General features: G+C 43.9%; 1 protein-coding gene across 2 annotated transcripts; it reads right to left on the reverse strand.

The window, feature by feature from the left end:
- Positions 1-217: 217 nt before the first annotated feature.
- Positions 218-13976, reverse strand: LOC135399108 (uridine-cytidine kinase-like 1). Of its 2 annotated transcripts, none has more exons than XM_064630817.1 (9): positions 13702-13976; positions 10106-10424; positions 7184-7426; positions 6238-6427; positions 6086-6147; positions 4534-4767; positions 3768-3962; positions 2967-3198; positions 218-2505 (listed from the first exon to the last, which is right to left on the reverse strand). In XM_064630817.1, exons 1-9 carry the CDS (start codon positions 13797-13799, stop codon positions 2456-2458), a joined length of 1623 nt encoding a protein of 540 aa, XP_064486887.1. In that variant the 5' UTR covers positions 13800-13976; the 3' UTR covers positions 218-2455. The 2 variants fall into 2 exon arrangements, with proteins under 2 accessions (XP_064486887.1, XP_064486888.1); XM_064630818.1 differs by lacking the exon at positions 13702-13976 and adding an exon at positions 13216-13521.
- Positions 13977-14363: the final 387 nt, after the last annotated feature.

The raw sequence follows: 14363 nt of genomic DNA on the forward strand, positions 1-14363 counted from the left end.
TAAAAACCCCAAATGATACGTTCCGTGCCGCACCCTGTATGTACAATGTATCTGCAAGCAAAGCCTGGAGGAGGCAACTTCAACAAGGGAGGCGGAGGCAGATACAATGCAATGCATGCATACCAAAGTGCCCTGCAGGTAGGCTGTGTGACCGCCTACAATTGCAATCTCCCACCCTGTCCATGGACACATGCAAACTTGCGATCATTTACATAGCTGAGCTTTCATAACCATTTTATTATAACCATGCACCGAGGTGCTTTTCTGAAGAATGCCTACATCAGTATCTCAAAATACACTGTAAAGTCTGTATAAAGATTCTGAATAATCATATTCATCAAGATTCACCACAGAGTCACCATTTTTCTTGCGGAGTAAACTGTAGTCACCACGTGAACCAGTGGCAATACCAGCCTCTCTCCAGAGGTGCAATGGACCAGTGCCCCATGCACTGGAAGCTTTTCAGGAAGTGGTCCAACTTTGCCAAAAATGTATCACGTAAATAAGTACTGTAACTTGATGAGAGAACAAAATTTCAAGAGCTGTACCTTGGTTGTTTAATACAACGTATGCATACACGTATGCATCCAAAACAATGCTAACTCCGCGCACAACACTAAGGTAGGAACCAAAGTGAGAGAAAAGCCACAGCACCACATTATCTATCTCGAAGGCTGAAAAGCCAATTAGGACTTCACTCAAGCTCTACCAAGGATGCTGCTGCAGTTACCCTTTGAGGGGGACTATGCTTTGCATACCATGTTTATGTGTTGCTATACTGCGGGACTTAGTCAATGTTGGTCAGTGTGCATTGCACATGACTATCACCTTCACAATGGGACTTAGAACAATAGAATTTTTTCGTGCATCTTTCACCAGGCCTAAACAAACGCTGCCCCCGACCCCGAGGCTTTTCCTCTAGTCGGCCTTCACCAAATCGCTGGATTCTCCACTTTTCGACTGAACAATAACTGTAGCACGAGATATAAAAAATGCTCAGTGTCTTGCAACCATGGCAGTGTCGCATGACAAGTAGGAACAAAAAAACTTGATTGCATTGTGTAGAGGTAAAATGAATTGCAGGATTTGTCTTTGAGTTGAAAGTTGAGCTGTGTCATAACGTGATTGACGTATCCACGAACGTTAAACTGAGATTCACACATACGCCTCGTCAAGGATGTCAGTCAAATGCCAGCAGTAGAACAGTTCGATACTATCACTTCAGGCACAGAAGCCGTACTTACTTGCATAATTCAACCCCTATGTGCAATAAGCGGGTCAAGTAAAAAATCCTGTACCAATAAAACCCCCAAAGGAACGCCTGGTAAAGTTATTGCAACTGTTATTCCTTGCATAATGGCAACGAAAAATGTACAGCAAACGTGTACGTATCTACTGAATACGCATGCGTTAAAGTCATTTTAGGATGTGCAATTAAGCAGAAATTATTACAGGGGGTGTTTCAGGGAAATACAAGACTTTGACAGGACACGAGTATCAATTCGAATTATCCAGAAAATCGAATAGTTCAAAGTACGAGATTTCGAATTGACGGGATTTCACTACATAATGGTCCATTCCATTGACGATACATGCATTTCTTGTTTCTTACTCTCCTGTAGTGGGTCAATAAATTGCAAGGCAATCATGAACTTTCTATAGCAAGTCATTAATGTCATTAGTCAGCAATATCATAATATCGCTGCAGCACAAATACTCCAAAGGGGACAAGCTGACCCTTTATTGCATGCAGAGGTTCAATCGATGCTCGCTCAACCAGGGTGCTCAAGTGTGGGTACTTTCCCACACCCCAACTTGGTACCCCCGACTTGGTACCACAAGCAAAGCGATGGCCAGCATAGCACAAAGCAAGCACAGGCTTCATCACGTAATTAATACCCGTTCAACGGTGCTACGTTTTTTTTTAGTTATAAAGGTGCATTAATTATGCAAGTAAATACAGTAGTTATAATAATTACCTACCATTTTTTGGAGGTCAGCAACGGACTAAAGGCAGTTGGGGAACAAAACAGTGTGACAGACTAATCGCAATATGCACTGCGATGTATTCCATTCAATGTACCAAACATGCAAGTGTGGTACAAGTGGTACGCTGTATTCCATGTGATGAGATCAAAAGCATGTTGCTGAATTTCATGTCCCTCTATGGCTACGAAATTGCTGATCCGTTAAGCACTCCTTGAATGAGTTCCTGCCGCAACGAACGAGCAGTTGGTCATTACCTCCCTAAGCTTGACTGCATAGAAACACCGTAGCTGTACGGACTAGGAGTAGCAACAGAGCTGCTCTTATGCAATCACTTTGTCTTTGGATAGAAACGGTCACTTTGTTTACAAAAAGAAAATGGCAAAAACTTGGCCGCAAGTTGTGGTCCTCAAACAGTGACCAGTTCTTCAACAGGTCAGGTACCCTGTCAGCAAGTCACCTGCGGAAGTCACAGGTACTCTAGGGCCTCTGTCCCAAAGTATCTGTCACCAAAGTTCCCTGGATTGTAAAAATTGAAGTCGTCAATCAATTGAAGTATCTCACTTCAGTACCAAAAACACTTCACTGATGTAGGATGGCACTCTTCTTGCAGATAGGCTAGCCTAAGCCTGAAGTTTTCGGGAAATATGTTTTTCTAAATTCGGGGGATAAAAATCGGGTAAATAAACGTGCGCTCTAAATTCATGCGAATTTGGGTGGAAAAAGCTTTCAGTATGCTAAATTCGGGGAGAAATCGTGCTGGTTTGGTACAAACGGTGATGTGACTGCATTTGCTGCCAAACAAGTCAGTGTGCATTGCTACAGACGTCTCAGTGCGAGCAACTTGCCGGGTAAAAATCGGGTTTCACCCTAACGAGACAACCTTCAATGCGGGGCGCAGATTCGGGGGAACAATCGGGATAAACCCCTAAAACTTCAGGCTGTACCTATCATCAGTGAGCTTTGAAACCGGTACCCACCAATGCCAGGCTTGATGTAGAACTTGTCGTTAACGACTGGGTCCACTGCTGTGGTGACAATGCGGACCTTGGGAAAAGCGTACGCGATGGAATGCACGCCGGATTCTGCCATGAGAAGGGAACAGAGTGTGATGTTCTCCTCGGGAACATCGTGGTCCAGCAACACGCGCACTGCCATCATTGATGCTGCTCCAGTTGCCACAGTTGCATCCAGCAGGAGGATATAGTAATCCTATGAGAGACAAGCTTGTAAGTATGTATACTACTACAGCACTTCCGGCACAACGCAATGAACATAATGGAACCTATTTACATAGTTACTCGTACGGTACATGTGTGACACACGTACGTTATTAATTTGGGGACCCGAACACTAGTTTGCTACTGGGACTCCAGAAAAATTTAACACTTCGTTCAATCAAATAAGAATTAAAAGCTAACTTCACGTTCCATATTCATGCTTCTCCTCATCAGGTTTTTTATTTGTTTCCTGTGTTTTTAAATGCTTGATACGTAGTTCTGGGTTACTGTATCAGTTCAGAACCAATTTTTGCTAGGCACAGAAAAAAATAAAAAATAAAAAACCGCAGCAGGAAGATGGGCCAACAAAAACGCTGGAAAAACAATAATTTCAAAGATAGTACTTTCTTTTTGTCTGCAACAACTTGATTGAAGCCAAACATATTATGCTTCCTCAAACCTCAGAGGACAGGTCCGATTAGTACAGGGATTTTTTTAATCAAAAGCTTTCCAAAAACAATTTAGTCAATGACTAGACATAGGAACAGGAACATTGCATACCCTGATGTCTTTTGGGAGCCTCAGGTAGTAGAGTTCAGGCTCGCCTGTGTCCTGGTTTGTCTGGATGAGAATTTTGCCTAAACGTACATCCTTGAGCACATCACACAGAGCTTGTTCCATGGTCTCGCCAGCCCTCAGAATTGACACGCCGCAAACGCGGCTCGCATTCGAGCTTGTCCCCTCATATGGAATGCCCTGTAACGAGTGTCTCCGTGAGTATGCTAGGTATGTACCATTATGCAGCTCAATGCAGCAACAAACTTTTAGTTGTGTCTTCTTCCTGGGCATTCTTTTGTAAGTTGAACTAAAAATAAAACAGCTGGAAATGTTTTCTCAGATTTCACGAGAACCAGCACTTGATATTGAAGCAATGAGTGAAACACCATGAAAACACTATCGAAACACGTCTAACCTCCCTTTACGTGTTCCCTGGCATTGAGCCGCATGCCATCGTGCAAATGTATTCGAGACTAGAGAATGCAGTTATAACATTTGCGCTTGGTTGTGTCAAACAAACGTGTCAAAGCCACTATGGTGGCTTTTTTTCGCTTTTCCCTCCAGACTTTCATTGTAAGAAAAATAAATAAACAGAAATAAAAAATAAAAAAAAAACATAGCATGTTCGGAGCTTGTGATTAAGCTGTGACTTCTCGTGCAAGCCTCAGAATCCACTGCACGTATGCCAGTATAACAGGCTTCATTGGTACGATGGTAATTTTATTATCTACCTTTAATGAACATTGCAATATCTAATTATATAGCTTACCTGAGGAGTGTCCACAATAACCTTTTGAAATGGAAGCAGGGAAAGCGTATGCTCCATAAGAAGCCTCATCAGGCGTTTGGAGTAGAAAATGAACTCGTCCCTTTGAGTTTCACGGTTGCGGAGAAACGTGTGAATGCCCAGCACCTGTGGGGTTTGAGGCAGGAGTCCGAGGGACGAGGGGAGAGGCTGACCAGTATGAGATTCCACCAGCTTGGAGCGAAATTTCAGACCCCTCTGCAAGCAATCAAGCAGGTAAGGAGGTATGCCATTGCCGCGTGATGTATGCAGTATACACAGTATCATATCTGCTAGCAATACAATAGACGATTTTACATGCAGCAGCGCCGCGTGCGGCCGGGGCAATGCATTGTGGGATATTTGAGGGAGAGAACCCGCCCGTTTGCCCAGCTGATAGCTGATGTGGCTGACGCTTGTTTACTACGTGCTTTGCTACGGCCACCATCGAAGAAGAAAGGCAGCGGACAAACGCGCTGTGTGCCGAAATGCACAAACAACATGCCGCATAACAACATTTTAAACTTTGTAACTTCACACGTGCGCTGTCACATGGAGATGCAGACGAAACTCTTCGCCCCTCGAGATACCCACAGTGCCTTGCGCGGCTCACTTCTGGGCACGCACAACTGGTTAATTCAGCTGTTACTTTGCAGTTCAGTGAGAAGTGGTACAGCCAATATGAAAGGGACAGTCTCGTGGCACGTGTTTCACTGTGAGCAAACTGTAGATGTCACATGAAGAATACATAGGACTAGGCCATAGCATCAACGTGCAGTAGTCTTATGATAAACAAGTAAAACGAAGTAGTCATATATTTGGCTTTACAATGATGTAAGCATGAGCTATTTCGCCCTGGTAAACAAAGAGGGAAGTGCAGCACATTACACTAATGGCATACTAGAGAGCTTTTTAAGGTATTCAAATGGCAAGAAATTTGGATCAGCAGTGAGTGTATCATTCAAAACTCTACTGTGCCTGCAAGGGAACTGTCTCACATGGGACCCATTTGAAACGTCCCCTCGTTTTTTGTTTTTTTGTTTTTTTTTCAGTTAAAAAAAAAAAAAAACAGAACCCAAAACAACTGCCACACATGGTGCACACCAGGGCTGGCATCTAGGGAGAAAAAGACCCCTTTTGGGAAGCAAGGATAATGGGTGTGTGTGTTTGGGGGTGGGGGTACTGGTGAACACCAAGTCAGGTCCTGGTAGGCAGTGCAGGGCCTTCACATCAGCAGTTCATTATAAAAGTGACCATATGCTTCAACACATGGTATGTCCCCATGGAACGGAACTGTTAATACAGCACTGGGGCGACGTTACTTCCTAACCACAGTTAAATACTTACCAGCATTCTACACACAAATGTACCGACTGTGCAGAGCACATTTCCTCTGCTCCGGTCAAAACGTGCGATCCTGTATCACCAGTCAGCTCCTTGGTGATACAACTCCATTCAGCTGTTCAGAAGGTGTTACGGTTCCTTTTACATGAGGCATGAAACCACATCCCCCCTGCAAAGAACTAAAGTGACTTACTGAAAGCAGCTGCGTCTGTATATGCTGCACGATCAGGTTGATAGCGATCTCATTCTCGCCCCCTGAAATGTGTTATCACTTTTACTCTGGGTTGCTGCATGCTCGTAGGCCAACTGCATGCTAACAAGCTACCTCGGGAAGCACCTCCCCACCTCGAGGAACAATGAGGTCAGCGTGAACCATGGTGGGGGCGATGTAGTGGTCAAAGGCAGGTTTCACAAAGCGTTCGTACTGCTGCAGGCAGCCTTCCAGGTCACGGCCCCTTTCCGTGATGTCCCTCTTGAGACGCCTAGCCAGGCGGACGTCGCTGTCCGTATCGATAAAAACTTTCATGTCCATCATCTGAGTTGTAAAGAATGATGTCATGATTAAATTAGGTTAAAAAAAAACAACATTATTTAGCAGCATAGTAATCAGCCTGTGTCAAGCTTTAACCTCAGAGGAGCAAGAGTTACGACCATTCTCATTGATCTGTGTAAGCACATGACAATCCCTTGCACTTCCTCCTTGCTAAAAACTTCTGCAGAGATGCAGATGCTATTACTCCCTTTGCTGTAAAATGGATGTTCACAACCATGAAATAACCTCGCTTTCATAAATCTTTTTATCTTCTTGTCTCGTTTTTAAATCTTCATAAATCTAATTGATCTTTCATACGTATCCGGCATAACTTGGGTATGAACATCAAAGCCCCTTTAAAGTAGAATGTTCGCATTCAATAAGTGCTGTTCAACAAGAAGGGAGGCCCAAGTTACAGGACTTCATTCTGTCGGAGGATCGAATCCATATATGGTAAATTCGTAATATGCCGATTACAACGAATGGTTGCTCTGTTTTACAGTGACTGTATTTTGTGGTTATGTGCTGTACTTTACAGTGATTTTTCTAGTCATTTCTTTCTTTCTTTTTTGCTGTCACTGTTGCCAATGTCATCGATGAACGTCCTTAGTGGACCCATCACTAGCCTCTGCTAAGGGACCACTCAGTTTTTATGACTTTTTACCTTGAAGAAAAGACCAAATAAAATCAAAATCAAATCAAAATCAAGTTCAAACGAACACCAATGCTGTTGCGATCGTGGCTCAGAATAAAGAGTACCTGTAACAACTTGCTGTTCGAAAAGCACAGGATGCCTTCAAAGATGATGACATTGGCCCCATACATGAACTTTGTGCGCTTCTCTCGAGAATGGCTGACAAAGTTGTATATTGGAACTTCCACACGTTTCCCATCCTTAAGCTTTTGTAGCGTCTCGATGAGAAGGTCAAAATCAAATGCATCCGGGTGGTCAAAGTTATAGTTGTTCTGGTGGGCCAATCGATGTTTCTCCTCGTCCAAAACCTGAAATGCAACAAGCAGTTTTGCTCAAGACTGTGATTATGCAAAAGGATGTGTTGGTGTGTCTTCTCCCACTTCTGCAGTGCACTATCTTTGAAAATTCAGGGGGTTTACATATCACGTGTGTTTCTCTCCGGACCTTTCACCCATGTGACACTGCGACATACCATGAGCTTTCTAACAGAAATGTCAGAAAAGAAAAGGCTAGGGCGTGCAATGTAAAACTTCCTACTTCCATGGTTTTGTTGACTGCGGCAAAATTCTCCATATACTAACTACGTAGAAAACGCAAAGGCGTAAAACGTAAGCATGTGTGTGCCCCTGTCTCTCCCATTTACCTTTCTAATTAACACCTAATATAGTATAAAAATCAGTCTTAAAATTCAAATAACCTGCATAATGAAGCTAATAAATCAATAATAATCAAGCTATTCACACCCTGTGAAATGGAATGACCACAGGTCACTGTTCTGCCCTTTACAGTGCATAGTTTGTGTGAATTTTCCTGTTTTTCTATTGCTTCACAAAACTACCTAGTATAGATAAGGAGCGCCCTTTTCGGGTTAAACCCGGTTCTGCCCGATTAATCCCCCCCCACAAACTGAGCTCCAAACAATGCGGGTTAAACCCGATTTCTCCCCAACTTCCAGTCACTATGACATCCTCACATGGTGTTTCCACTGAAGACGAACAAAGGTCACCACGTGTAACACATGTAAGAGTGGGTCACTTACGTTCCCCGCAATATACCCATGTGTGTCAGCACTGTCTATGCCTTCAGGGATCAGCGCTTGCAGGTAAAAACAAAAATATACTTAATAGACAAAAGAAATAAAAACACCTGATAACACCTGAAGGGACAATTATCGTTTCATTTCTCCCTGAATTAGATTTAAAATAGTGTCCGACCTTGACCCCAAATTCACCAAGGTCAAAGGCACGTTTTCCTGCAAGAAATGCATATTTCTCCTTTTTTACAATAAGGTTCTTGCATTTCCATAGGATGTGTTAGTACAGGTGCTATGGAAACACTAAAATCTTTTGGCATCTATAGCAGAGAGCTACTTTGTTGAAAGCATGCGTCTCCCCACCGAGGTCGTAATGGGTCGAAGACGGCAGCGAAAACAGCAACGGAGATGGGAGAAAATATTATTTGCGCACAAGGTTAGTGGGTTGCACCACAACTTGTTTGCTTCCCTCTCTCTAGGGCAGGTCACTGTAACATCCTTTCGCCACTCTCCCAATGTCAAGATGCTATCTCAGCAGTCTTTCTTTTTTTCAGTCAGTAAGCCAAAGAGGCAGAAAGGGGGGCTTTTGCCGAATGCATGAGGCTGTAAGGAACTTGGAGTGGAATGGAGTAAATGACACATGCAGTCCTGCACAACTGAACTACACTGAGCAAATTCTCATGTTGAGTTCCAAAGTATAAGCAGGAGCAGGAGTACCAGCAGCACACCATAACACTATACAAAACATAACTGAAAATGAAACAACATCAATCACATACAGACATGCAAGATAGATTTCTGTTTCTACCTGTGTGTGACAACAACAAAGCAATTACTTCAAGCATGCAGATTCCACTTCACACTGCCTCTCAGTGGTTTAAACAAGACAGCTCAGGACTTCCTTTAAAGAAGCACAGAAGTTATGTGTGACATGAACACACTACCCTCAGGAACTGCCAAGCAAAATATTCCCCCTCAAAATGGCGAAATTCCCCCCCCCCCCCCCCCCGAGACATTTGGTTTAGAGGAATGTGCACAGCGACTGCGACCTCACTCTGGTCCTTAGAATCCCCGCCCAACTGCATGATATTGTCAATACAGTGCCTAGCTCCAGTGGGAAGCACGAATTATAATTAGAGCCTGAAGTTTTAGGGTTTCACCCAAGTCTTTCCCCGAATTGAAGGTTGCCTCTTTAGGACGAAGCTCGATTTTTACCCAGCAAATTGCCCTCACTGGGATGTCTGTAGGAATGCACTAACTTACTTGTTTGGCAGAAAAATGCAGTTACATCACCGTTTCTACCAAACCGCCACAGTTAGTTTGAGTTGTAACTGAGCCAAATTTCTCCCCGAATTTAGCGTACTGGAAGTTTTTTTTTTCACCCAAATTCGCACGAATTTAGCGCTCACGTTTGTTTACCCGATTTTTACCCCCAGAATTCAGAAAAAAAAATATTTCCTGAAAACTTCCAAGCTCTAATTATAATTAGGGAGTGACTTTGTCGGGTTAAGTGCCTTTCTCAGATTCGGGGGGTAAAAATCGGGCGCTATTTTTAAATCTGTAATTCGAGGAGAAATCGGGCGATAATTGTGCTTTCGGGTGTTATCGGGTGTTTTTGTTTCTCCTCTTGTCTATTAAGTCCTTTCCTAATCTCTCTTTTTTGTTCTTTTGTTGTTGTTTTTACGAGATCATGACCTTCCAGTGGTAATCCCTGAAGGCACAGACAGTGTTGACACACCTGGGTGTGTTGCTTGGAAAGTAAGTGACCCATTCTTACATGTGTTACACGTGGCGACCTTTGTTCGTCTTCAGTGGAAACGTCACTTGAGGATTTAATAGTGACAGGAATTAGGGGAGAAATCGGGCTTAACCCGAATTGGTCGGAGTCGAAAAAGTCACTCCCTAATTACAATGCTCTAACCCAAAAAACTCATCCTACAAAGCAACGGCATACCTTATAAAACGAGTCCATGCTGAGCAGAGTCACCCAGGGAATGTTAAGTGCCTCGATGATCTTCCGTGCCACCGTCGTCTTCCCCGACGCGCTGCCTCCACAGATTCCTATGACGAAGGGTTCCACTGCTTGGCCCTGGGCATCGTACCAGGGGGGACGTCCAGCCGTATATATAGTCCTCTGACGGGTGCGCAGCAGGGGCTCCGCTTTCGAAGTGGAGCTCGACCACGTGCGCTCCCTTCGGACCTTGCGCGGTGAAGTTGGTAGGGAAGGCTCGTCGGAAAATACAACAGCTGGGACTGCTTCGTCACCGCTTTCACTGTTTCGGGAAAGAGCGAATTTATTTTCCCAGGGATCGCAGTCTTCCGTCTGCAGCATGACGTACTACAGGTTTTCCCTCCCATTTTAATCCGTTGGTCACTCAATTTGATCCAAGCGCTACCCAATTTAATCCAGTGCTGAACCAAATTAATCCAGACACCAACCAATTTAATCCAAGCGCTACCGAACTTAATCCAAGCAACACATGCAAATGCATTACATATGTATTCAGTCATGTCATGACTGGATGCACAGTAAACAATTGGATTAAATTGGGTAGCTCTTGGATTAAACTGGTTTGTGTCTGGATTAATTTGGTTCACCACTGGATTAAATTGGGTAGCGCTTGGATTAAATTAAGTGACCAATGGATTAAAATGAGCGGGAAAACATGTAGATTATAGCGACCATGTCATACGGACCCCTTCCCAGCACCGCATTTTGGGGCCAGCGGTGGCGCCACTCATCGGCCCGGTTATTGTTTCCTGAATTTCTGCGGTAGTCTGTGCTTGCCTGTCTACGGGGGAAGTGTTCTCGTAACGCTGAAGAAGCACACATCGAGGTGCAGGTGGGAACCTGTCTTTAAAGAACATGAGGTTTTGTACGCGACAGGGAATGCAATTAAAAGGGAATTCATCGAGGCTGTGCACGTCACAGGCGAACAGAGGTGCATAAGTCACCCGTCGGTATCCCTTACAGATAAGGAATTTGCACGTACCAGAGGTGGAGTTTTAGGTTCGTAGGGGGCAGTGTATGTGTGTGTGATGTTCGTATCTGATTATCATTATTTTGAACAATAAATCAGTCGTTGGAAGATTCACAAAGATTCTACACCAACGATCCGAATCTGTCACTTTTCCGTACTAATGTTGTATTGGGAGATGCTACCCGTTCCACTCAAGAGAGGATTTTAAAAAGATGCGCGCACCACCAAGCGTGCAGCGCAAACCAGCATGGAAACTGAGGGACACTGCTCAGTTGTCTGCTTCAGATATGGTTTATCCTGGCTGACACCGACGCTACGCACACCGGGAATGTTGTTCTTCCTCTACCACCGCCTCTGGCCGTATCGTAATGCTTCAAGGCAAGTTCCCATGAGCCCTAGCGTACCACAGGTGGCGCTTTCTTTTCTAAAAAGGTCTATTCAGTCTTTACCGATGTATTTGCCAGTCTTTTATGCTAGTGCTCATTGTCAATATAGTTCCTTAATGTGTGCTTGAACATAGTTTAACAATGGTGTGGGATACAGCTGCTAGCACTTGTGATGGTCAGTGTTCATTTCTATCAACTCTTTACACATAGTGCTTCTCACAACTTTTAAGTGTTTGTAGTTCAACATTCCATATTTGTTTTTTGTTTCTTTTTCAAGTTAGTGCACTATTTTCAAGATATGTGGCCTTTCATGGGAACCATCATGAAAATAATCACAAGATTCTTAAGATTAGTGTGTTTGTCATCACTGACTTCATGCCCAACCTGGACTTGTTAAAGAGCTAATTAGTGAACACCAGTTAATCATAATCATAAGTTCAGGATAAGCTTCTTTCCAGGTTTTTTGTATTATATGCAATAATTTTGTTGCAGTGTGTTAATTCCTTCCACTTTTAGTCGCACAGACCAATTTCCAAGCCATTGCACTTATCATGTACATTTGTACGTGACATCATGATACTGCTGCAAAAATTGTGGTCCCACTTGTACGATGTTAATGCATGGAATGTAGTACTCAGAGCCATAAGAGTTTTGTTGTGTTAAAGGGGTCAATGGTGAAAATATAAGCACTTACGACACTGATATGCAATACTGTAATTGAAAAATTAGTGCTCCAACTACATGTGTCTATTGCAAAGACGCATTATCCTCAGTAGTGACACTGCCACAGCAAAGAGAGAGGGCACCGTGCCGTAAAGATGTATTTCAGGCGATTTCAGAATAGGTTGTTTACGATATAAATGCCAATGTCTTGGGCAGCACTGCCACAATGTCAGAGGAACCACAAGCAATACAGATGTGAGTAACGTCAACACAAAACCTTAAGCACTAACTAGCAAAGGAACAAGAGGATCATAAGCAGCGGAAGGTTCTCTTTTGGCACGCAGCTGCACAAGGATTCCCGGCAAAAAACCAAACATTGCTCCAGGATTGAGCATTTGAATTCTAGTCTGTCTTTGGCACTGTAACGTCATTTGCAGGATTTTCTAGATGAGTTCTATATAGGTACTTCACATGGGGGAGGAAGATTTCCCCTTGTTTTCCTCTCCCAAATGCACTACCAAAGATTTTTGGGGGGTGAACCCCCTAACCCCTAGATGGATGCCCCAACCCCAGGCAGCCCTTGCATTGTATGCCTATCATTACATGATGGCAATACTGTCACTTGTTGCCCTAGAATGGGCAAAGTATTAGGAGTATGTTCATTGCTGCCCCATATCGCGGGTGTTGTGTGAAATACATCTTATCTTCTTCACGATCAGCCTTCGTCTCCGTTCAAGGATTCAAGGAGATGGAAGAACGCCACCAAGGGTGTACGATGGAAGTGTAAAGTAGGCCAGCATCATGACCCAAAGTAGCATAAACAAACGGAGAGTGCTACCGAGTAGACTACACATACATTGTTTTATACCCTGCTAAGTGTCATTCCACGCAGGCCTGAGTGCAAACACAAGGTTCTAGACCACGAGCACGTGGTTGGAACCCTGCCATACGCCGCAGAGCCCATTACTGATGGTTTATCCAGAACTCCCGGTACAACACACAGCTCTCACAACTCGATCAAGATCAGCACCCACCTATCTGAACTAGCGGAGCTTGGCAGATTCCCATTCGACTCCATAGCGATGATCACAGTTCTAGGAAAACCACTGACATAAAAGTGAAGCCAAGCTAAAAATACACGACCACTGTTAACGCCGGTGACGCCGGCCGTGGTCTAGCATTTCACAACCACGAGACTCATTGCGAGTGTACGCGTGGTGGACTACTGAGAAAAGTGATAATACGTGTCAACACTACATATGTTTACAGACAATGCAACCACAGCTCAGGCACTTCCGAGGCGGATCACTGACCATGGTAGCCGAACGCAGCATTGTGGCTAGACCACAACTTGGCCTGAGGCCATATACAACGGGAAATAGCCACGAACCGAACGCAAATGCTGCCTATCTGCCATAGCAACACGTTTGCAACACGGTGCAACGGATGAGCAATATGTATACGTTGTCTGAAGACAACAAAGGTTTCTGACAGTTATAAATTGTCAAAAGCTGTCTTACTTTGACTCGGGTGTCTTGGAGCCGCGGCTTGTATCTTCTTCCTTCGATTGTTGCGGGGTTGAATCGGATGCAGAGCGGTGCCGCTCCACCGGGGCCATAGCGCGATGAGAAAGATGATCTTTCCTACTCTACACGGATAAGTTTACGGCCAAAGCTACGCTCTCATCGCCTGTGCTCCCGCACGTGCAATGCCACCCAGAAGCAACACTAGAAATGAAAGACACAACACGGCACACGGCCGGCTCACACCATCTGCGCCTGCGTGCTAGCGGTGACGGCAAAACACAAAACGCGAAGCTATTTCGTCCATTGGCTTTCTTGGCGCTGCGCGTGAACCGAACGATTGTTTGGTAGAAATGGGAGCAACGCACTTTGCGTGATCCCATTCGTTTGTGATCTGTAAACATCGAAGTTGTTTTAGTTTTTTTCTAAGAAAAAAAAAAACAAAAAAACACACACTCACACAAAGCATTGATCATTTGTCAAAATGCTCTGCAAGAAGTTTTAATGCGGCTGTTTTTGTTTGTTTGTTTTTGTATGTATGAACCGACTGCTTTGATAACAGAGGACAAGTTTGCAGGCAGGAAGATTTTTAAATTTCGAATTAAAAAAAAGAAAAGAAAGAAACCAACATTGGAAATTTTCTCAATGCAAACTTATTT

Source organism: Ornithodoros turicata, chromosome 6, assembly GCF_037126465.1.
Source record: "Ornithodoros turicata isolate Travis chromosome 6, ASM3712646v1, whole genome shotgun sequence".
NCBI classification, from domain to species: Eukaryota; Metazoa; Arthropoda; class Arachnida; order Ixodida; family Argasidae; genus Ornithodoros; species Ornithodoros turicata.